Consider the following 24,181-nt stretch of genomic DNA (forward strand, 5'->3'; position numbering starts at 1 on the left):
AAATGGCTCAGAAAAACAATCTTAAGCTGGAAGTCATAAGAATGTTACTAACCCTGCGCCATGCATGTTTTCTACTTGTTGAAGGCTAGATTCAATAACTGGTGTCAGAGCTTCAAATTCTTCCACATGCAACATTTTGCACATACCCCAGATTTTTTTAAGGGCAATTAATGCATAAAGTCGAACACTGAAATTGTGGTTGAAACACCACTGTAGAACAACTATGAGGGCTTTCTTCAAAGCTGGTTTCTAAAAAATAAAAAAAAGAAGATTCTCTCATTTATATTACGTCTTAGTGTATTATTTGGTAGTACAAAAGGAAGAGTGGCCCAAGATACAACTGCTTCTCAGAAAATAGCCTTTCAGAAAGTCCAAAGCTTTGACAGTATTTATGTGCATATAAGGCCTCAGAACATGGCCTTCATTTCCTTCATTCAATATTTAGCTCACAAGTGCATGGAGCTACAAGCTCCACTCGTGCTGTTTTGAAAATTTATTAATTTGCTTTAAAATCTAGTGTTCTGCATACATGGAAACCTTTACTTACTTCTGATTTTCTACCACTTAGGAAGCTGGTCTTGCAAATTATGCAAGCAATCACCAAAAATAACAGAAGTGCCTGGATTGCCATGGATCTGTAGCAGTTGGCTCCACATAGTATCTGAGAGTATTTTATCCTCTATTTTGAGAATTAGTTTAAAAAAAAGGGGGGGGCAGGGCCTTCTGAATAAAACATTCTAAATTTAATGTGGAGTAGTTATTTTCAAAGAACCCCATATCTGAGTGCTCTTACTTTATAATAAGATTACCCTTTTCCAGGTTATCCGGGTACAATTTCATGGGGATTAAATAAGTAATGTAAACAAGGGGGGAAAAAAAGAGCATCCACATGTTCAGTTATACTGGAATAGCTCTTCTGGAAAAACACATGTGCAATCAGGCCCTATATATTCAAAACATCTGCCATTTACAAAATTTTCAGTAAGTCAAATACGATACAGAGGTGATGGGAAAAGTTAGTGTTTTCCATATCAAGAGAGACAGAGTATCTTTGTAAGAAGACGTAAGTATTAAAAAGGCTCTGAAGACTAGACTGCAAAAAGGATTTTTATTTCAAAAATCCACATAAAGTCCAACTGAATAAAAAACATTTTTAGTCAAACTTACCTTCTCAGAGGTATTTTGAATAATGATGTCAAAGTGTGATAACACTGATAAAAATGTGCAGATGCTTGTTTTAAGCTTTTCTTCATCCTAAAGTAAAAGGGAATATGACGAACAAGAAATAAATATATCTAAAATGCTTTTTATACTCCATAAACTTTCACAGTGTATTATGCAGATTCAATACCTGTATGTTTATATCAATACTTACCAAAAACTATGGTGTTTCCACAGCAAAACTTACTAAAATACCAAGTTCTTATAGTACAAGATCACATTTTTCCCTAACACATTATTTGCTTTTTACTGACACAGTAATCAGAATGAAGTACACAACCGTGCAAATGAGTTAAAATTCAATCCAAAGTTAACAAATTTTCTTCCACTCCCCCCCCCCCAAAAAAACAAAAAAACCTCAAACCAAAGAAACAAAGACACCTTCCCCCCACAACCGCAAACAAGCAAGATGGGAAAATCTCATTTATTATCCTATTCACTCAACTTTCCTGCAAGAATTCTGTAAAAGACAGCTTAAGGAATTTTGTGCTTATGCTGCACCCAAACTGAACAGGAACTTATTTCCTACACTTCCATTCTAGTACTTTTTATATTGTATTAAATTATCTCATTAAAAAAATCCCGCTGAAATGAACATGGGAAGAATGTTTCCTAAATATTTGTCAAATTCAGATTAGTGAGAACAATTAGATCATACTGTCACAAGATTTAAACCAAAGAGAATTTTTAGATTAATTTGATCTTCTACATATCAAAGGACATTGAACACCATTGTTTTATTACAATTCAGATAAATGTAAGTTATTGGGCACAAGTACACCTTCCAAAAGTATGTTCTCTCAACCATTGACCTTCACTGTTAAAAATCTGTACTATGTGTAATTTAAATTTGTCTGACTTTACCTTTCAGCCACTGGTTTGTATACATCTTTCTCTGCTTACTGAGCTTTTTTCAGCAAAGAAAATTTTTATATATTGTAATCGTATCAGAGACTGAGTCTCTCACAGCAAGGCTTTTCTTCAATCCTTTGAAAAGAATCTCCAAAATTTTTTAATGTTCTCACATTTCCATATGCTTATAAAAACTAGAAAATAGCCCAGGAGTCTTACCAATATTCTGTATTGAAGGAAACAGTTTCCACACTCCTGTTTATAGGTAGTTTTTATTAATCCTTTTTGCCACAGCATTACGCTGGATGTTAAAATTCAGGTGAGTTTTTCCAGTGTGACCCTGAAAGTCCTTTTCAGAGTCAGCTTTTCAGGATAGATTCTGAAAGGGACCTGTATTCCTTTTCCCTAAATCTACAGGCTTTCTGCTTCCTATGTTAGAGCACTGTGTTTGAATGGGCTCACTGTGATTCAGTGCATTTATCAGCATGAAGTCTCTGCAACTCAGATGGTTCCTCAACTAAGAGTAACAGCTGCAACTCCTCCAGCATTTGGAAGGAACCCTGAAACACTATGAAGTTATATCCTTTATAGCACTTTTCATCAATTCAGATAGGCCTTGCAAGCCCTTTTTGTGCACTTAAATTATAAATTGTACTAAAAAGGACAGATTTTTCCCATGTGCAGAAAACAAAATAGAACATGCATCACTAGCAAGGAAAGATATCTCATAGGGCAGTTTTAAATATCCGTCACGGGTTTGGGGCAAAAAAATATATATATACACAAGTTTTTTTTATTCTTGTCCCACTGTTTAGCTTTCAAAAATAACTACAGTAGCAACTAGGCTATCAGATAAGCAAGAAGGCATCTACAATTCACTATTATGGGTAGTTAGAAGCCGCAGAGGCACCACTGTAAGTATTCCTGTATACTGAAGGAGATGCAAGCACATGCATATTTCCTACTCAGCCCAAATGAACAATGCTACCTAAGAAATTCAACCTCATGAATATAGACTACGTATATCTACAGTTCAAGTCTTATGGATAATTACTTGGAGAAGAATCCAAGACATTAAAAAAAATGCTAATACATCAGAGATCTCACTTAACTGTTAGAGGAGTTTTTGGTACCATATTCAAAATTTGCCTCCAGTTTTGAAAATGCATTACAAAACACAATGAAAATAATGCTGGGAAGACAACCTATAACTTTTTTTGTTCAAATTGCTCTTTAAGTGAACACTGAAGTTCTTACTTACATAGCAAAAGCAATCCCAGAATTTATTAAGAAAGTAGGGGTATTTATGTAGACTCAAGATGATAATCCATTCTATGAAGTATTTCACAGACGCCTGGTTGTTAACAAATCCAGCCTGAAAAACCTTGTTAAGGGTTTCACACAAAAAATTCTGAGAAAACAAAATTAGATAATCATTTAGCATATTGTTACAAAGTTATTTCAATGAAGAAAAGTAAAATCTAAAAAAATATCCTCGCCTTTACAGCGATATTAGAAGTATCTTTTAATACTCAAACCAAAACATTTTACAGTCATCTAATTTCTGTATTATACATATTAATCAGTGCAGGTTATACTTTTGGGCATGTATTTACACAGCGTGTAAAAAGTGTGTAAAGGCAGCTGGGATCAGACAGCAAAATGCTACAGAAGTGTTACTACAGCATAGGAAAGTTAAACAAAGCACACATTAGAAACAGGGAGCGTATGGTTTTCTATTTGTCATATGTTAAGAACTGAGGAAATGAAGATTTGTTTGTTTTTTAAAATAACTCTTCACAAAGCATATTTAACATCATTTTAACTGACAGAGAAAGACTCCTGATAAAGAATGCCTGAACTTACAGATATGCTGCTACAGTACAAATATAGCGCCATTAAGGAAAAAGGCAGGTCACCACAACGTCTCCATAGGAGACTGAATACAGCACCTGCCTCATGCTAAATTTTCACTGACAGTTTGAATGTAGTGTCAAGAGAACACTACATTCTTCATGACTTTATGACAGTTTATCAAACCTTTCAAATTTTTTTTTATGAATAAACATCAGGTGAAACTAAAATTTCTTAATTTTCTGAATGTTCATATAGTAGCAGCATCTTTACTAAATGAAAAGCTTTAAATCAGGTAGTCAGTATGGAGTCTTAGCAAGCCTCAACAGAAAAGTTGGTCTCCTATAATTCACAAATCAAAGAATCAGTTTTCAGTGACCTCTAGAAATGTATCTTGTTCTTACAGTCTAAAGTCACACAAACTTCCATATGCAACTACAGAGATCAAATGTCTTTTATACCCTAATATATTTCATATATTCAGTTTCCATGACAAAAAAAAAAGTATTCTAGTATGTAGATTTCTTTAAGAATTCAGAAAAAAGTGCAATACCTGGTCAAGCTTTGGAAGAAGAACTAGAAGTGTCTGCCATATCCGATTTTTAATTCTATGCTGTAAAGAGTTTGCATAATAACGTGTTCGAGATCTGGATACCAGTTCATCCTAAAAAGAAATTCAAAGCTTTATTACCTATCCCTCACAACTTTTAAAACTGAAGAATTGGAAATATAATATACTGTACTGAGAATGCAGCATCTACTGCATAGCCGGTATCGGTATTACATATTATTTTAAGTTAGGCAAAATACATAAGTTCATTCATGTATTTAGAATTAAATTTTGAAGTTTGCCCATGAGAAGTGCTGAATGTTGGCAAAATATACAATTCTGCTTAATATTTTTACTTAATATAAGAGCACAGAAACATTAGGTATTGAGTAACAGAGCAGAAAGTTGAAGAATTTACTCAAGAGCACAGCACCTACTCTATATGAACAGTTAAACATAATAATGCTATATAAATTGGAGTATGAATCTGTCAAGCGGTATTAAAGACACAAGCTGTCATTTAGTAACATAAAACAAGTACTAAAGATCCTAAGTGAAGAGATGAGTATACAAATGAATACATTTCTACTTTAACATCTACATATAAAACGCAGGTTTAGCACTGATACTGGTATGCATTACATCTGCTTGTTATTGCAGCTCTAGTTGGAGACAGCAACTAATATTGTGCAATAAAGAGAAGCCTATATGAAAGAAAATAGATGACACAAATGACCTTTAAAAAGATTTGAAATTCATGTTCTTAATTAACTTTAGATTCTTTCCCTACATACTCTGTTTTGGCCTCCAAACTATATGACAGACAAAACTATTTCCTTGATTTAAAAAAAAAAAATTTTTTTAATTGTTGATACAAGTCCCATATTAATACTAAAATGCAAAGACATTTTATTTTTGCATGTTTAATCTTCATATTTAAGACAGGAAATCCACTTTAAAGCTTAGGCAACTTTTTCCACTTGATAATCTTACAACACAACTAACATCCATTCTTCTCTAATAGGCAGTTGGCAGGAGTGACTGAATAAAGAACTGCTCGTCCCTTGTTATTGGGATAGAACCAGAATGCTATCCTACCAGAATAATTTCTGGGCATGGGTGATATTCTAGCTGCAGCTGTATTAATTTACCACTAGTTTTATGCTAGTGCCAATGCATAAGCAGCTATAGTTTAAATGAAAATCAGACCCTGACCTTCTTTTGCTAAGCTCATTTATAAGGTCTTCCACAGAGAAGACCTTCAATAGCTCTCTTGATTCAAAAGGTACTTTGCAAGTGTTGAAGTGAAATTCAATGTTTCTAATAGCCTAAATGCATTTTTTTCTGCAATTTGGATAATGTGCAGTAAAGTTGGAACATCCACTAAACACAGAGGAAACAAATCTGAAACAAACAATTCTTACCCCTTCACTTTTACCAAATTAACTCCTGTTTCATGTTAAAAAAAGTGTTTTACTGGGCAAATCTAGACAGGCTATATAAACAACTGTAAATACATCCTTTCAACTGCAAATATTTTGTATTTCAATAGCTATATTAACATTACATTTATATACCAAAAGAAATAAAGTTTACTTTATCAAGTAGTTTGATGACAATGTCTTCCATAAACATCTTATGCAAGATATTCGATCCATCCAACAAGCAAAGAAATTTAATAGCACAAACTCGCACATAGTGATCATCTCTGTTTGTACTGTAAAATATTAATACAAAAAAGTCAAACTCTCCTTATTCAGACATAAAGATAAATCCTAAATTATTAAAAAAAAAAAAAACCCACAAACTTCATCTTAAACATGCATGTGATGTTCTCATGCTGACAAAGACTGACCCACAGAAGAGGTCAAAGGCCATCTTTAAGACTGATACATTTTGTGTTTTGGCAGTTTAAATATTATTAAACACACAAGAGAAAGCCTGAATTCTGAAATGCACTATAAACACCATGTAAATACTTTGGGAAATCTAGAAAATGTAATTGCAATGCACAGCAAACATAGTAAGCCTCCCCTCTGTCATAAAGGACTGAGTAGTTTTATGGTCACCAAGCTGAGTAGTGAGAGAATATGACAACACCCACAATCAGAAATTTAACATTTGTCCATCATTGTTCATGAAGAAAACTAGTGCGCTCCAGATAACTTTCCACTGTTTCTATCCAGAGGTCTTCAATAGCATCTGACTGCTTAAAATACTTTTCAACAGAGATAGCTGTATCATAAAAAGTTTTGGTAAGTACTGTGCATATAATCTTAAAGCGATTTATTTATGCTGACAGACCTTTGGTCAAATATTCCAGTCCAAAATATTTGATTCATATTAGTTTGACAAAAAAGTTATTCAGGGACATCTGAAATAATTAATGCAAAGAGCAGAATTAATTGCATTACAGGTAACCAAGTATCACATAGCTGCAGGCTGTCACAACCAGACATATGGAAGCCAAGAAGCTCTTGGGAGAAAATACAGAAGTACTGAACTAGCAGTAGATCTTTAGAAGCTCAGGTTTTAGCAAATACTAATGCTTCCCAAAAATGCTACATTGGAACTGTTTCTCAGTTTTTGCTCCATTGAGAGTCAAGCTGCAAAAGAGATGAGTTTTCCAGGAGCAAGCATATTCTATTCAAATTCCCTGTTTCAAACTGGAAGCAGTTTCCAAAACTAAAATGGCTTACAACCAATGCTAAAGTATGGCCACATTAATTAAAGCGTAAGTTTCTTACTGTCTTGTCTACAATGATGAGATACATATCAACACACAGAATGATAATATCTGGATCTTGAAAAGCATTACTTTTATGAGGTGAAATAATGAGAAAGTAGTTATTTCAGTCCTATTCAGGTTAACAAATGGGATGAATTTTCTTGAAAATACTTAGCATTTTTCTGCATCTTGTATTTGATTTCTGAATGTAACGTGACGTATTTGCCTTTTACAAATATTTAAGGTAATGAATATACTTTTAAGAAACTGTCTGCAAAAAATAGCATCATTCCTATTCCAACCTCAGCAGTAATGAGGACTCTACTCGGACTAAATGTAAGATGTATCCTCAAAACGATTACCTTTCTGTAACAACATTTGCTGCACATTTTTCTCCAAGATTTTCTATGAAGGCATGCACATCCTGAATAAGTCTTCTCAGATGAAAGAAGAAAAATAAATTAGCAGAATAGCATATGAAAACTGTTTTTAATTACCTCAAAACTTGAAACTAAGAAAACAGAAAATTATAACAAATATAATCAAGCATTCAGATCTGATGAAATAAGACTTTTTTTTTTTTTTTTTACCTTTGATCTCTCCTGAACACAGTTCCAAAGACACAAGCCTCTGTGATAAGCTCACAGTAATTTCCAGCATTTAAGAAAGTATTTTTGAAAGCACTTCTGTCATCAAAAGTGGAAAATATCCAAGATCGACAACAATGACTAATGACTATATTGAAGACTCCAGTCCTTGTAGTGGACATATCTATGAGCTTGAAAATTATCTGAAAAGAAGAATAAAAAAGGTTCAAAATTTAGTTTCCAAAATAGCTTCCAAAAATGCAGGAATTAAAAAAAACACTGCAATATTATTCTAATATAGTAGGCCTGATTCCCTTCTTCATCCAAGATTTGCTTAGATTAATAATGCCTTGAATCTACCTACAATTCCCTGATTATGTGGGCAGGTGAATGGGAAACAATCAGCCTGCTGCATGCTTATGTTAACAGATGACAGAACAAATCTTTACATATATAGCTGTAACACATGCTTTTAATATGAACCTCCTGACAACTGGAACAAATGTATCCAGGCTTACTTCAGTGAGTACACAAGTCTGGTGCTTCTATCAATCCTTACCAGGTTAGTAGAAAACAATGTTTCTAACATTAAACAAAACTTCTTCCATATGTAGCTATATCACTAATTCTTCTTAATGACAGCTACCTCCATGTTCAGGTTGAAGTTCGCAATTTAGTTAAAGTGTAAAAGTGTCTCTGTACCATTTCCTTAATCATTTTGTTTTTTGGGGGTGGGGGGGGTGGAAGAGACATATTTAAAATATTTGATCTTGATATTTACATCTTCTCCAAAAAGAAAAAAAACAAAACAAAACAAGAAGAGAAGAGAAGAGGCCGAAGAATTTTCCTTTCCCCCTCCCTCCATTATGCTAAGTGCAAAGGCAAACTTCAGTTCCATAGGAAATTTTTTCTAAGTTGAAAGCATTTGGATGAGAAGGGGGAAGATTCAGAATGAAGACAGTTCAGGAGTGTTTTTCATAAATTTGTTATAAACAACATCAATTATAGCTACTCATGAGAATGTTTTTTTTCAGAAAGTGCAAAGGCTCTTACAGGATAAATCTTCTCTTCCCCCTCCTGAATGATACTTTTTTGATAGAGTGAAACTTCTTTAACTGCAACCCTGTGTTTATAGAGAATGCTGTTCTGAATTATTAAGGATTAAAATGTCCATGAAGAGGTTAAATTGAAATATTGGAATGCACTCTGAAGCACTTTCTGCACAAAACAGTAAGAATATATATATATATATTTTTTTTTAAGTGCAAAGAGAGGCATTGTAACTTTCCTTTAATGCCGAAATTAAACTATTCCGTTTCATCCGAGAAGCAGCAGCATGACATTTACAATACATTTCAAAAAAACTGGAATGCTTTTTAATTGTTTCATTACACAGTAAAAATTCAACACATACAAAAAGAATTTAAGTTCTAGCACAATTAACATTTGCACACATCACAAGAAAAAGGAGAAAAGAAGCAGAAGAAATGAAGCCCAAAAACACAGTGCTCTGGGCACTTCTGTGGAAGCCCTTCCATATTTTATCATAGCAATATTCCCTTTTTATGGCTCACAAAAACCCCTATATTCCACTCCCTCTGGCTAACATTAAAAAGCCAAAGTGCACTGTGGTAGACAAGCTTTTAAAATTGTATTTCTGTAGCAAATCAGTATCAGACAGATCCATTTTTTCTGTCTCTTTAGCTAAAACTAGCCACTGCACAAGGGGTCAATGGCAAAAGAGACTGCCAAAGAGTGGGATAAGAATATACATAAGTAGACACCTGCTTAGGAACTTTATCTTCATTTTCTTATGAAGGGGCAGAAGGAGGCTCGACCAGATGCCCTTTGTTGAACACAGAAGACCTTCATTACCTCCTTGATGCCTGTTGCCATGGTATGTCCCACTGCAGACAATGGGATAGCTGTCATAGAGACTCAAGACTCTCAACATTGGCAGAATACACCTTACATAAATATGTCTGAAATACTAACACTAAAATTAAAACAGTAGTTCTAAATATTTAAATGAATTTTAAGATCAATGAAAAATAAAAAACTAACTACAGCTCATCAGTTACCACAACACTGAGCATGTAATTGCCAGTTACAGATATTCATTAAAAGAGAAAGCTAGGAGATTTCAAGGACTTAAGAGATTCTTTACCTAGTATTATCATCTTTGAATACAAATCTTATTTTGGCTTGGGTCCACACTGAGACTATGAACGCTCAGTTTTATCTGTTGTCTAAAATAGATGACAGTAACATTTGTCTGCAGCAAGTTTTCCAAAAAGATCAAACAGAAAATAAAAGGGTATTATCTTTTAAGATAATTAAGGCTCATATGGACATATTACAGCAATTTTTAATTGACAGGAAGTGCCTATTTTTCTATATTTTAATAAAAATCATTTTCGGGTGTTTGAGCTGAAAATAAAGCTTATATATTTTCTATTATTTACAGTACAAGTCTGACGCCAGGATAGGACAGGAGTGACTTCAAGGCAAAACCATGACGCATTATAGGATAATTTCTGAGCTAAGCGCAAAGCAGCACACGACAGTAATTCTATGCATACGTATATATTGGTAACTACTTTATAATGTATTACTGCTCAGGTAAAGTCTCACAGTCATTGTGGACTGTTCTGTGCAAAAAACTACTTGGTGCCCAGGGAAAAAAGCAACTGAAAAAAGCAAAAAACATGCAAAATTCTTTAGAAAAGTTATGGTTAAGTGTCTTTCCTGTGAATAAAGCCACGCTGCACCAATTTCTGATTACTGAATACAGTTTTAGTGACTCAAAATGAAAAAAAAGAACTACATGATATATGTGAGGACTTACGGAGTACAAAATATTACATACATCTCTCAAAAAACAGTAAAAAAAATGCATCTTTTGTCTTCCAGAACATGAAGCTGGTTCTACCACAAAGTATTGAAGTGAACTATGATGTTTCCTACACCCAGGGCCCCCTCAAAAAAAAAAAAAACCTGCCAAGTATTTTCATAAAGACTAAACTATTAGAAAAAGGCATACTTTTTTCAAACAATTAACAGTTTGGGACAGCTCAGGTGGCAAATCGTGGACAAAATTCCAGAGTAACTGCATAATGTAAATATAAAACAATAGCAAAAAACCTGTATTAACCAGACTAAAACCTCCCAATTTTTTTTTGGAGTCACAAGATACAGAATAGTCTAAAAATCAAAAGGAAGAGTACTTTTAATTTCCTGTGTTACAAGAACAAAGAGATAAGGACTTTCATTTGTAAGCCTTTACTCTGAAGCTGCTCAAGTCAGCAGTCATCAAAAGCTAATGATAATTTGGAGATATACAACTGGTATTTTATTTGTATTGCAGAGCAAACAGTTGAAAGAGATCTGCTATTACCATAACCAGGAGACTCAGAAAAAGGTGACTGAATGAGCATAAAAGTTTCACAAATCTTTTTACTTTCTCACAGAATACAATTTATGCAGTATTTTTGCTTAAAGTTCAAATTTGTTTATCCTCAATCTAACGTTCAGATTTTTTGTTCTTAACACTCTCAAACTACTACCTTTTAGGAAATGAAAAATTCACCACAATACCTGAAAGGAAAATAAAAAGTAAAATATATTTTTAAGATCCAAATGATAAAAATTTATGTCCATTTCCCCAAAAAAGAATTCTCAAACTCACCTCTTTTATTTTGGCATATGCTTGACCCTTCGCACTTGCAGCAACAGCTAGAACCTCAGTAGCAAAGATGAACTGAACAAAAGCTTTTAGATTAGACCAAAATATTAGCTGTGTATTGCTCAAAGAGGATATAATTTTCCAAGCCAAATCAAATGCTTCTATGCAGAGAAACTCTGCTGAGTCCAGAAGCTGAAAACAAAGAGAAGCGTTACATTTAAGGGGAAGAAAAAAAAAGAAAAAAAAAAAAGAAAAGAAAAACTATTAAGATCTTGCAGTGTTTTATCTCTTACCTTGGGAACAAGGACTTTCATGGAGTCAAACACAGGTAAGACGTGGTCTGAAGGAAGAATAGTCAGGGCTTCTAATGCAGCTTGTAGAATTTTTGTTAACCTTTCGACTGTGGACGATGACAATTCCAAAAGTTTGTCTTCCAACACTGGCTCAGCAGTATGAAATTTAGTTAAAATGAAACGAAGGCAAATCCACTGGTCGTGAACATAGCGTGCAACTATCTTCCCCCATCCTTGAGATGTTGGTTCTTCACATAAGCTGCAAGAAAAATATTGTTCTTAAATACATAATATATGAATGTCATATTTATTTAAATTATCACATACATACCTAGTCTACTAGGGAACAACTGAACTGTACAAACTCACTACATTTCTTCAAGATGGTAAAATTTACACAGGTTCAAGGGGAGTCTGGACAAGGTCATGGAAGAAAAGTCTACCAAAGATTTTTAAAAACAGAAAAATCAGCTCTGGACTCATGTAGTCTCATGAGCCATAAACTAGTAGGAGAGCATTTCATGGAAACATCACTGTATGCTTGCCTTGTTTACATATTCTTCCCCAGGTATTTTCTGTGGCTTGCACAGCAAATACCTTACCTTCCTCAAGGCTTGCTCTGGGCTTCTCTCCCTCCCCCAGTAGTAAAAAATTTCCCCTTCAACTGACTTTTGTACAACACCCAAAGCCATAGCATGTACAGACACTGAAGCTGGTATAAGTATCAGTAGCTTTCAAAGCTAGTTCAGGCTACCTAGCACTAGAAGCTACATAGCTTCATAGTAGTAGACAACTGAGCTACAGAACCTTAGGTCTGACCTGTTATGGCTGCTTTTATGTTCTAAAACCTGAATCTGAAGACATAAAAGCAATTCAATGAATGCTTTGTGTTCAGAACTCTTCATTTTTACCTTGGCAAAAATTACCAAAGAAAAGAACAGGAAAAACAGCATCTTAATCACTGTTCTACTCTAATAGGATTTATTCTGAAGAACTACTCAAGCTATAGCACTGACATACCTACTTTTTTCTTCAACATAAGATGGTTTCTTTAATACTTGATTATACTGAGAAAAGGAAATAAATTTCTTCAGGGCATCCACAGAAGGCAGAGATTCAAGGTGCACTTCAGGCTTCTGATTCATAACCTCACAAACTACTGTCAGTGAGGCCATGCTAGCTACTTTTTTAATTTGTTCTTTAAGCTTCGGCTCCTAATAAAATCAAATCAAAAGATGAACAATGAAACATACACCAATTTCTTCGAATATAACGTGAATGACCTATCGATACATTCAGTAATCCTCCCATTTAATCACCCGATATATCATAAGGTAGCAACTCTGCATCATCCTACCTCCTTATTTTCTTATCCTATGCATAATGAAACTTTGCTTAGCTGGGTCAATGCAATCAACCACAAGTTGGAAATGCTGAAGAAAATAAGTATACACCTTGCAAATTACAGTCACCTACTCATCAAGTGCAGGAGCCTAGCTTGACTATGACAGAACACTTCTATCTTACCAGCTAGACATTTATATATTGCTGGATAGCAGTCAGAAAGAAAAATGGGTCCCTGTAGTTAAAACCCAACGCAAGCACACAGATAAAATATGCAATACCACGTGCTAACTGCTCCAAGATGCTAGAAGGCTAGGACATCCACTATGATTATTTTGTGTAATAAACACATATGTTCAAAAGGCATGAAAAAAAGTTTTAAGAAAATAAATATTACTACTACTAATGATAAATCTGTCAGCATATAGTTTCTTAGCAGTACTAAAAGCTCAATATTATTTGGAATATCTTCAAAGTACTTTTTTTTTTTTTTAAATAATCTTAAACTGAAGATGTAGTGTATGTGCAACTGAAGAAATTCTCATGACAGTATAATTCCCACCGAATTCAAAAGAAGCTGGAAGAGGCCCCCAGTGAACACTAAGACTGAACTGAAAAATCTTTACTTAGAAACCACTGGAAAAAAGTAAGTACATAATTCACACAGCCATCAGAGAAAAAATTTTAAGTCTTGCTCTTTGTTTCCTTAGAAAAGTAAACCTAACAAATCAAGTACTTACAACAATCTTTTTTCTGTATTATTTACTGTTCTTGATGAATAATTCAACCCAGAGAATACCAAAAATTATACTGCACAACAAACTTTGTCTCCTTTTTATATAAGGCATATATATTCAAAAGGTAAAGAAACATAAATCTATTTCAGATATACTATACTAATACATACAACCATGGGACAATGAACACAACCACATGAAAAGCCAAAGCAATGCGGGGTTCTTGAATTTCTTTTTATGTGTATGCTCGAGTTTGGAAATTTGATAGTTCATTAAGACACACCAAAGGGTGTTTTCAGCCAGTTACAATTTTTCTAGGTAGGATTGGTTCATATCTGAAGAAAAGGCTTTTGAGTACACATAGTCCATTACCACAAGTAAAGCTTTACTTCAGTTATATAGACTTTTAAAAAAGCTAATATAAAAAAGTACTAAAAATATAAGCTTTAAATACACTGCAAGTATTTCACATTAACATTACGCTGCTGACTAATTACACAATGTATACAATGTATATGGGAATATACAATGTATATGGGAATTTATTTTTTTTTAACATTCATACATATATGCATCCATCTTTCTCTCTCTCTCTCTCTGTATAAAAGCAGTTAATCTTTACATTGCTGTTGTAAATGTATTAAATTACCTCTTCACAGTTTGTCTTCTGAAGATTACGAATAGAAGCATTTGTCAGGGAAAAAATGAAATTCTTGATAGATGGTACCTTTTTCCAGCTGACTTGCAAGCACAAATTCACTACCTCCGGAATTAAAGCTAAGTATAAGTCACAACGATCCAGATCCCCAACCTAAAAATGCAGAAACAAGGGTAAATTGAAGCATTAAGAACAGAAGACTTAAGCTGAAAAGAGAGAAAAGTAATAATAATAATGACAGCAGAAGGAAAAGAACAACAACAGTCACTGCAGTTGAACATCCTTTTTTGTAAGGTTGTTAAAAAACAAACAAACAAACAACACCCCACACCTAAAAGAAAGCCAAACTTTTCTTCTCAGCTTTTAGGATCCCCTCTAGTTCAGGGCTTTGGAGTAGGCTTTAGTAGAGACAAGTCTGGAATTCTGGAAGAAATCTCCACTTCTTTTAATTCATAAATTTACTTCCCTTACTGGGCTCAAAGGAATGACAGGAAAAAACACATAAGCTGCCTGAATACCAGAATCGGTGTCAAAAGCTAATCCAGTTATCAGAACATATCACAGCTCTGCAACCCCTACAGACATATCTTGTATAAGGGTGTGTCTTGCACCTCCTCTTCAACTGGATTTTCTCTCATGCCTGTATCTTGCAAGTTTTACGTCTTTTTATTTTTACTCTCCCATTCTCTTGTATTTGCCACTTCTCTCCACATCATAATTCCACACCTGTATGAAGCCATTCACTCATGGAGCCACATGCAGGAAGAATTTCTGCCTTATTTTTGAGAGGGAACACCTCCTTTTTTGCTGAAAGTGTTCTTACTGTGCCCATTCAAAAAAGTTTCTATGGAAATTTATTTTCTAGGTATCTAAATATTTGATTTGAAAATTTCTAAAAGCACTGGTAAATGAAATTAATAAGCAAAACCACAACAAAGTAAGTCTTTTAATAAATACTTACAGTACTTAACTCATTTGTAGTAAGCCGCCGGAGAACAAATTCAAGAATACTCTCCACAGGCGTCATTAAAGATTTCCAGATAAAGATTAATACCCCATCTGTGTGGAAAGAAAAATAAATGTATAGACATATGGAAATGCACTTTGTTAGAGAGCTGTATTACATCATGTGGACTTAATTGAGTCACAATGTCAACGTTATACAGTAATAGGTACTCAAATACCTAAAAATACCTTAAAAACCAGCTCTGTACTCTTTAGCAGTATAAAACATAGGGCCAAAAGAATCAAACTGATTATATCCTTTCCTCTGCTTTATCACAAATTAACAAATTAAAAAAAAAAAATCAAAGTATAATTTTCCAATTTTTAGCACACACTTTCATCCTACTTCCACCCCTTCCCACAAAAAAAACCCCCACCCTTAGTCATGAACTTACTCTTGAATAAAAAACAAAGTTTCCATATTCAGCAATTAACTGTATGCAAGAAAAACATAGCCATCTATTCTAATATACATGTAACTGAAAAATAGGTTTTGTTTTTCATTGTTGAAAGGTAGTTCAACTTTGGGTAGAGACTAATCTTGTATGACTTCAGTCTAAAATAACTTTGTCTTAAAATTACAAGCAAGAACACAAGGTTATAATGGAAAATGTAACACTTCTGCTAAGAAAAGGCTAAGCTACAAGATACAATGCCTGTGCATAGGGCTTCGCAAACAAAAGGACGCAAGTATATAACAAGTGTGAAATAGGTCACTCTGCTTAAATGTACTTAGCCACAAACACACTTCAATCTATACTTCAGGGGTGACGTCTAGCTGGCACTGAAAGCCAAAGAGGTAACACATCAATACCAAAACAGAGTTAAATTCCTCTATGTGCCCATCTTGTTCTAAAACATCAGGCATTAGGACACAGAGCGTATACCAAAGAACAAATAACAGTATCTAACTGATATTATTTGCTAAGAAACACGAAACTATAACACAGTTGCAGTATTTAGGAGAATTACCTGGAGGATACATCTGCTGATTTTTTTTTTTACTTGACCTCAAGTTACACTTAATACAAAGATTATTATTTTTAGGATACAGAAGACCTTAAAAAGCAAGAAATAATGAACATATACAGATTTTCAACTTCTGGAATTGTGCTTACTTTCAATTTTCCCAGTTAAAATGGTACATTGTGCTACATTTCTTGCATACCTAATTTGAACAGTTTAGTTTAATCTATGTCAGATTATCACATTTCATACTGTAATTTCTTCTAAAAATGACTTGAGTCTCAAACCACTAAGCAGTATTCTGCAATTAAAACTCAGAAATTCTTCACTAAATGTAAGACAGAACAAAATCCAATTCACAAAGTGTCTAATGCTATAAAAAATAAGTTAGCAAAACAAAACCCACTTAAAATAGCGAAGTCTAACAACAGTACAGACAGGAAGGTCTCCAGAAAAATGCTGTTGCTTTATATCACCATTATGGTATTCTTACATAAAGCATTCACCAATTGTTAGTACTTTTGTTTCACAAGCTAAAAAGATTACTTTCTTCTTCGCTCTCATTTTATCATTTCCCATTTGACAGATAGGACTTATCACTGCCTTTTTAATCAACGTGGCAAGAAAACATTTGTATTTCACAGCATTATTATTATTTTATCATGATCAAGATGGTCAATTCACAGCTCAGGAAACAAGATTTATTACTTGGCTCTCCTGTGCAGAAGGGAGAGGCATGAAAAGACTGTAGGAAATAAACAAGTATGACTTTTCTTTTCTAAAATTATCTCAACATGAAAGGATATAACAGTTACAAGTCCAATTCTGAAAGCCTCCTGAAAGACTCTGCTGCTGATGAGCTGAATAGAGTACCTACATGGGCGTTCAAAAGGACAAAGGCATTGTGTTGTTCAGCACTACAGCACCTTAAGAATTCTAGCAGCAGAACTTAAAATGCTAAATTAGGCATCAGAATTCTCAAAACAAAAGGGATTGATTATGTCTACCTCAGCAAGCAGTGTGGCACTTAAGGAAATGATTTATAGAGTAAAATACTTGGTACTAAAAACCTAACATGTACTCGATATGCATTTTGGAGGGTTCTGCTTCAGGCTTGCTCTGGTCCAGTACTGTGGACTGAATGTGCACTAGCAGTTGGAGCACGTCTTTCAATTTTGTTTCACCTGAAATGAATCTACTTTTGCATTCAGAGATCATCCCACAATATAAACTGTAACAGCCTGCATAACAAGTGCTCAGCATTTCAGCCAAACAGCTAAAACTCAAGGGTGTATGTGTTTGTGTAATGCATTTCTAAAAATGAGTTTAGGCACTTGCCTCAAGACTGCATTTAGACATCTTAATGAAACTGGGATGCAGTACGTGAAATCATCTTCTTTATTTAACAGCCTAGATCTCTGGCCCCTACCCCGTAACTACTTTTGTATTTCATGTATTAAAACCACTGGACTGAGAAAAACTCAAAAATAATCCGGGAACCAAATGCCAAGATTACTCTTCTTCCAGTTGAGCATCCCCATCATGAGAATTATGTTGCCATTTTCACTTGCTCTCATGAAAAATTCATAAATCTAATCTGGCTACAAATTGACCAAGTTTCAACAGAAAAAATAGTGAGGACTCTGTAGCTTTTGTTCAGACACTCCTGAAAGAGCTACAAGTTGAGGCAGTCAATCTGTGGGGGGCCAAAACTCCTGGACAGTCAGATCAACAGTCTTGTGCTTAAGTGGGCACCTCTTTGCTTTTAGCCAAGGTCAAACTAAATCAAGTAAGCTAAGCATGCCCATTAGAATCATGCCTAATATCCTGAAAGGACCTGAGGAAGCCTGTATACTGCAGTCTAAACAGCGTTAGTTGAGAAACAAGTATCTAGGAGTCAACTCAGAAAAGAGTACGTGTAGCACGATTGCTTTATGTACTAAGGAAAGGTTTTGTCAGAACCTGATGTAACTAAGCAAGTTAGATAGGGTTTTTGTACTACTTTCTTTTTGAAGCCTCTAAATGATTTACTGAACCTGTACCTCGGCAAAGAATGGGCCTGTAATTATTTGTAGTTTGGTCCCATTCTCCAAATTCTGACTAACTGCAAATCTAATTCTAATGGATGATGACTGCTTTCTTAGATGCGCTCCACAATCTGAATTCCCACACCTTGGGACACCTTCAAAAGGGCCCCCATATGATTGGGCCCACAGTTTAATTTCATAAAAGCTATGCCAGATTGTCAACTTTTACATTCATTGCTTCTAGGCTAGTATTAATTTAACAATATAGCCTTAAAACAGTAAATACCTTGGTTTTAAGTTAGACTAAATAATTAATTAATATAAGACACAGTATACTGAAGATATCACTAACCATCTTGTGGATTGGAACATTTTAACGAACGAGTCTGCAATAACTTCAACAGAAGCTGTAGGCTTTTATCTGTTTTCAGTGTCGGTATGTAAGCATTACTGCCAAGTTTCATCAAGACATCCAGAAGAGGGTTCAAGAAAGCCTTTAGTTCAATCCATTCTATGTTGCTTTTTCCACTATACAAAAACAAAAGTTAACAGAAAGTCTTCTTCTGAGTATCTACCTTAAGTGCTGAAGTCACTTATGGAAATAGGACACAGGTTTCCAAGTCACTTAAATATCTTTAGAAATGCTATCCAGTAAGTTTGCAGCCAGTTAGACAAGCTCTAAGTAACTATCAGGCTAACCCAAAGTCTCCTGAAATAAACGGATTGACACGAGTAGGCTTTTATCGGACCCTGGGAAAGGAGGCAGAGGGGAGTTGAGAAAAAAGAAAGAGTTGTAAAATAAGATATTTATACTTACCTGTATTTATTCCTCATCTCCTCCACATCTGCAGCCAACAGAATCATTGTTGCAACAAGCTTAGCTTCAAACCAGTCAGGCATAAAGCAATTTTCTCCTGATTAAAGATATTTTAAGGTTTCCACAGCATTTAAAAATATCTGCATATTAATTTTTAAGCTTTTGTTTTATAGCTTAATAAACAATAATTAGTATGATAACAACTAATGTTAACATTAATATTACTGCCAAATTTTGGCATTCTTTTATCCAAATACAAGCTAAACAAAGGCATTTTCGCTATGCCTTGTAAAAGGTGATCCTACTGGTCACTACATTGAAATCAATTTTTGGCAGTGTGTTGGATTATGTAGTAGCAGATTCGATAGACTTCACTTTCACTTTTTGAAATACAGCAGGATATTCAAATGAAGTTAAACAAGAACATAAATCTGTTGCGCGTCTTCAGAAACATCAGCTGTAATTTTAACCAGCTAAAAGTTATATAAAGAACTACAACTGTTCTGTAAAAGGAAATAAAACATGAACTTAAACTGAAGTTTCTCTCTTCGTTGATCTTTTATACAGGAACACAGGGTTGGGGGGGTTGTTTTTTTTGGTTTGGTTTGGTTTTTTTTGGAGTGATATGCTTTTAGCTTTGGCAATTTAGAAAGCAAAACTGTGAAGACACAGCACAAAGCAGCTGGACTTGGCAGGTATATATATATATTTTTTCCAAATGACTGCTTACAAACTAAGATGTATATCAAACTACACTTACAAATTAAGATACCTATCAAACTAGAAAGTTACAAACATCATTTTTAAAAAGTGAAATACATAGAAGATGTTTGCCTGCATCTGCAATCTGTATCTGCAATTCCATGGCAAAGGACTAAACACACTTTTCAGGAAGGAGAGAAGACTTGCCAAAATTTCTAACACTCAATTTACCTTGAAATACCAATAAACAAAAATATGCTTACAACATTTCTGACCATAAGACAATCAGGTTAAGTTTTTTGGGCCGCATGATCTTCTGAAGCTATTTATCATCAGCAAATTCTGACCTAGTTTTTATATCTTCTATAGGTATATATTAAAAAATGTTCCTTTTTTGATATTTGACTTTTGGTATTACAACACAATATATAAATTGCCAAGTTTGCAGTATTTAAATAGCAAATAATTGAGCACTACACAAGTTAGAAAGCATCCAAACACAGACAACATGACATTTCTCTTCTGAAAGAAAATGATAAACTGAAGTTATAGTCATCTAAAATGTGGCAGTGAAGAAAAAAGTCCTTTCAGAATTTATGAATCAAGGATAGTACAAATTAGGTAGAATTTAAACAGGTAAAATGTAAACATTACCTCTTCTAAAAACCAAAGGATTTTCATAATTAAAATTTTTTTTTTTTAAACACATTTAAGAGGTGAGTATTAATAAACATTTAACTTACTTTCAGATACTGGTGTCTTAAGGTACTCTCCCACAAGACTGCGTACATATAAACACAGTGATGACATCTCTTTACACTCAAAATCACATTTTACAGACTTTCTGAAGAATCTGTCATTCACTTGCAGCCAACTGCAAAGCTAAATTAAAACCAGTATGTTACTATTTAAACATATCTGCCAGCTCTGTAGTGACAGAACTTTACCAACGTAAGAGCAGTACACTAAAGCACCATCAGATATAAAAGGTTTTAATCAACAAAGCCACACTTTGACAGGTGTGACAGTCACTTGAGCTACCTTGAGGCCTAACACACTACTTCCTCTAATACAGAAAAAGGTTCTTCCAGAGAGTAATTCAGAGTACCTAAAAAAGGAGATTATTGGTACCAACATAAGGAAAAAAAACCAATTCTTACAAATAAGCAAGATTGGTAAAAACCCAATCATCTCAAATGGGACTTCTATGGCCAAGTACTACCTAATGAGAGCTGCACTTTTTTAACTCTTCTGCTAAAATCAACTGAATAGGATAATGTGTACAACATTCTTAACAAGAGGACATTATGCAAAATCATTTTATCATAAATTCAATAAATAAAATCAAATTCAGTTCAATAAAATCAAAAATCATTTATCATAAATTGCTGTGACTCAAAGCTATGGCTACTTATTCAGTTGATTCTAGTACATCCTCTATGTGAAGATTTCTTCTTTGACACTTTATCGCACCATTGTGCATCTTTGAAATACACAGGATATACATCCTCCGGAAATTTAAAATTCACAGTCTCACTTTACATACTATGCATGTTTTTTTCTTGGAGATTACTCTGTTATTCCTGCCAGTGCTAGGTTCATCCAAACAACATGCAAATCAGAGGCAGCTCTTATACAAAATTTTGGCCTATATATTGGCCCATTCAGAGACTATCAGGATCCGCATTATCTCAGATAGTACATTCAAAAATAAGAGAAAGGGAAAATACGCACAGTACTAGCAGAGTATCATTCTAAAGATTAATTAAACTTACAAAATATTGTTCTTTTCCATCAAACGGAATTTTACAAAAGACAGTTGAGGGGAAGAGGGGAGAAGCAGAGAAAAAAGTAGCCATAAAGAAGAGAATATATATAATATACAGAAATAACTGTCTGTAGAATCTGATGACAAGAGCAGCTTCATCTGAGGATGTTACATCTACCTTGTATTCTTAATAAAAGTAGAGAGAGAAGCCCAAGTCGTGGCTCTGTGGATTCCATAAGATGCCCTGCTTCACACTCTCTCCATGAAGTTACCAACGATCTAGAGGAGTGAGCATGGATCCCTAATGGGAAAGATTACAGATACTAGTACAGGCTTACCAAATACTGATTTTAGTTCCTACAATAACAGCAAAGGAGGCAGAAGATGAAGACTGTGATAAACACATTGAAGTCTCTTAAAGGACCAGTATTCAGGGACCAAAAGTCTGAGTAAGAACTGATTCTGATTTGCATTTGAATATGGTTACACCCAACAGCTGCAATGCTGACATGGACTCTGGGAAACATGATAAACTGATGCATACAAGCACTGAAAGAATACATTCCAGCACTTGCACCGCTCAAAAATCTAAAAGAAACTCTACCTCAAAAAAGCTTTCTCTTCTGCAAAATTAAGAATCTCTGCAAGAAGACAGGAAAAGCCAAATTCCCGCTCCCCCCCCTTACCTTCACCCACTGTGGTGGTACAACTTAGAATTCTTCTGCTTTGAATCTGCTGAATAACTTGTTGAGGGTTAACATTAACCCCTCTGTTACATTAAAAAACACAGCTTCCAAGGGAAATATTTAATACCATTAGGACTCCACATCCAGAAATTCCAGAATGCACCAGCGCAAAAGTAGCTAACTATTTAAATATTAAATTAGCAATAACAAATCCTGCATTTGTACAGGTATTAGAAGATATCCGATGAACATAAAACAAGCTTCAGCTCTCACCTCCATCCATAACATAGTATCCCTCCTGAGGGACTCCTCCGGTCTAAGGGACATAAGAAAGCTTGCAACGTCTGGGAGGGACACTTTCTCCTAAAGAAATTGATCAAGATACAATAGTTGCCAAAACAATATACAACTGATAACATCTAAATGAGGACTAGAGATGTTTGCTTTCATCTGCCAAAGGTTCAGAAAGAAGAAATTGACCTTTTCCTTTCCATGACACAGGTTCATTTTTAGCATCTTAGGTACCAATCTACCTTATCAAGGAACATAAATCAATTTTTTGAAGTATTAAACCTAATCTCAACACTGATACACACTGAAAGTTAAAGAACCACTGAAAGAATAGTGCTATCCATTGATGACATCTTTTAAATGAAGGTTCATAGCTAACAACCTCAGTCACTAATAAGTCTTATTTCTGTATTTCCAACAGGAAAACCTGCTCAGACATGTTTATAACCAGAGGACATAACATGGAAGCCAATAATCGAAGGGGAATGCTGACCGTCTACTCATTTGAGAAAAAAGTATGTGTAAGACAACTAAAACAAATACTTTGACTACTGAACAACTAAGTTCTTACTATTTCAACATTAACTATAGTTTCACCATTCTGCTATTGTAAGTACTTCTATTCTCTTAGGTACTTCAAAATCCTGCTGAAACTCAAGTTTATGCAATGCATATCATGATAGAATATTGTTATGTAAGTAGTGCATAGAAACCCTACACCAAAATATAAATGAATAAATGAAAAAGGAAAGGAAAAATACATTTTAAAGAAATCAGAGTTAACACAAGCTTACTACATACTTACATAGTACAAACATTTGTGTCCTTTAAGTAGTCACTAACAAAATTACTAATCCAGCAAAATCAGCTGTTCCATGTTCTATTTAGCAAAAAATTTTTATACACCATTTAACCTGCAAAAGTGTTAGTATATCCTTATTACACTAGGAAGAAAAACTCACCACATCCGTCAAATGCATAGCTGTTTGAAGAAGATAGCATTGAGCAGCTCCCCGCAACAAAATCTGATGTGTAATCATAGTACACTGTAGGACATCTCTGCAAACAGACAAGTATGCACCATAGAAAATATACATTAAAGAAGTTCAACCATTTTCATATATTTGATAGCTATTTTCAACATATTAGATTGTATCTATTAAACATATTCCACAAAGAGTAACACATCCTCTGCCCTAAAGAGCATACAATCCAAAACCAAGACTATTTCTAAATTTATTCTCAAAAACTGAAATTCAAACTTGGATAAGGATATACCTGACAAGATCGAAAACATGGAAAAAAAAATCCACAAGTAAAAATCTCTATGTTCACATGGCTAGTAGTGTAAATGATAATTTAATACTTGCATTTCCATCTCTCACAAATATAGAAATATGTATGCCAACA

The 24,181-nt window shown here is 34.3% G+C and overlaps 1 protein-coding gene across 3 annotated transcripts in view; it reads right to left on the reverse strand.

Moving 5' to 3' along the window:
* TARBP1 (TAR (HIV-1) RNA binding protein 1) overlaps positions 1-24,181 on the reverse strand; it is a 42,495-nt gene that overhangs the window by 8,083 nt on the left and 10,231 nt on the right. For 2 of the 3 annotated variants that reach the window (XM_067293466.1, XM_067293468.1), the window contains exons 8-24: positions 23,734-23,830; positions 22,754-22,843; positions 20,770-20,908; positions 19,325-19,421; positions 18,860-19,035; positions 15,471-15,568; positions 14,501-14,662; positions 12,791-12,984; positions 11,771-12,029; positions 11,481-11,669; positions 7,796-7,995; positions 7,568-7,639; positions 6,074-6,194; positions 4,481-4,591; positions 3,335-3,484; positions 1,168-1,254; positions 53-249 (exon numbers count right to left, since the gene is read on the reverse strand). In XM_067293466.1, the coding sequence (XP_067149567.1) occupies positions 53-249; positions 1,168-1,254; positions 3,335-3,484; positions 4,481-4,591; positions 6,074-6,194; positions 7,568-7,639; positions 7,796-7,995; positions 11,481-11,669; positions 11,771-12,029; positions 12,791-12,984; positions 14,501-14,662; positions 15,471-15,568; positions 18,860-19,035; positions 19,325-19,421; positions 20,770-20,908; positions 22,754-22,843; positions 23,734-23,830 (2,439 nt within the window). The remainder of the gene's footprint in view (positions 1-52; positions 250-1,167; positions 1,255-3,334; positions 3,485-4,480; positions 4,592-6,073; positions 6,195-7,567; positions 7,640-7,795; positions 7,996-11,480; positions 11,670-11,770; positions 12,030-12,790; positions 12,985-14,500; positions 14,663-15,470; positions 15,569-18,859; positions 19,036-19,324; positions 19,422-20,769; positions 20,909-22,753; positions 22,844-23,733; positions 23,831-24,181) is intronic. The other variant, XM_067293467.1, reaches the window with a different exon arrangement.

Source organism: Apteryx mantelli, chromosome 3 (genome assembly GCF_036417845.1).
Source record: "Apteryx mantelli isolate bAptMan1 chromosome 3, bAptMan1.hap1, whole genome shotgun sequence".
In the NCBI taxonomy this organism is placed as follows: Eukaryota; Metazoa; Chordata; class Aves; order Apterygiformes; family Apterygidae; genus Apteryx; species Apteryx mantelli.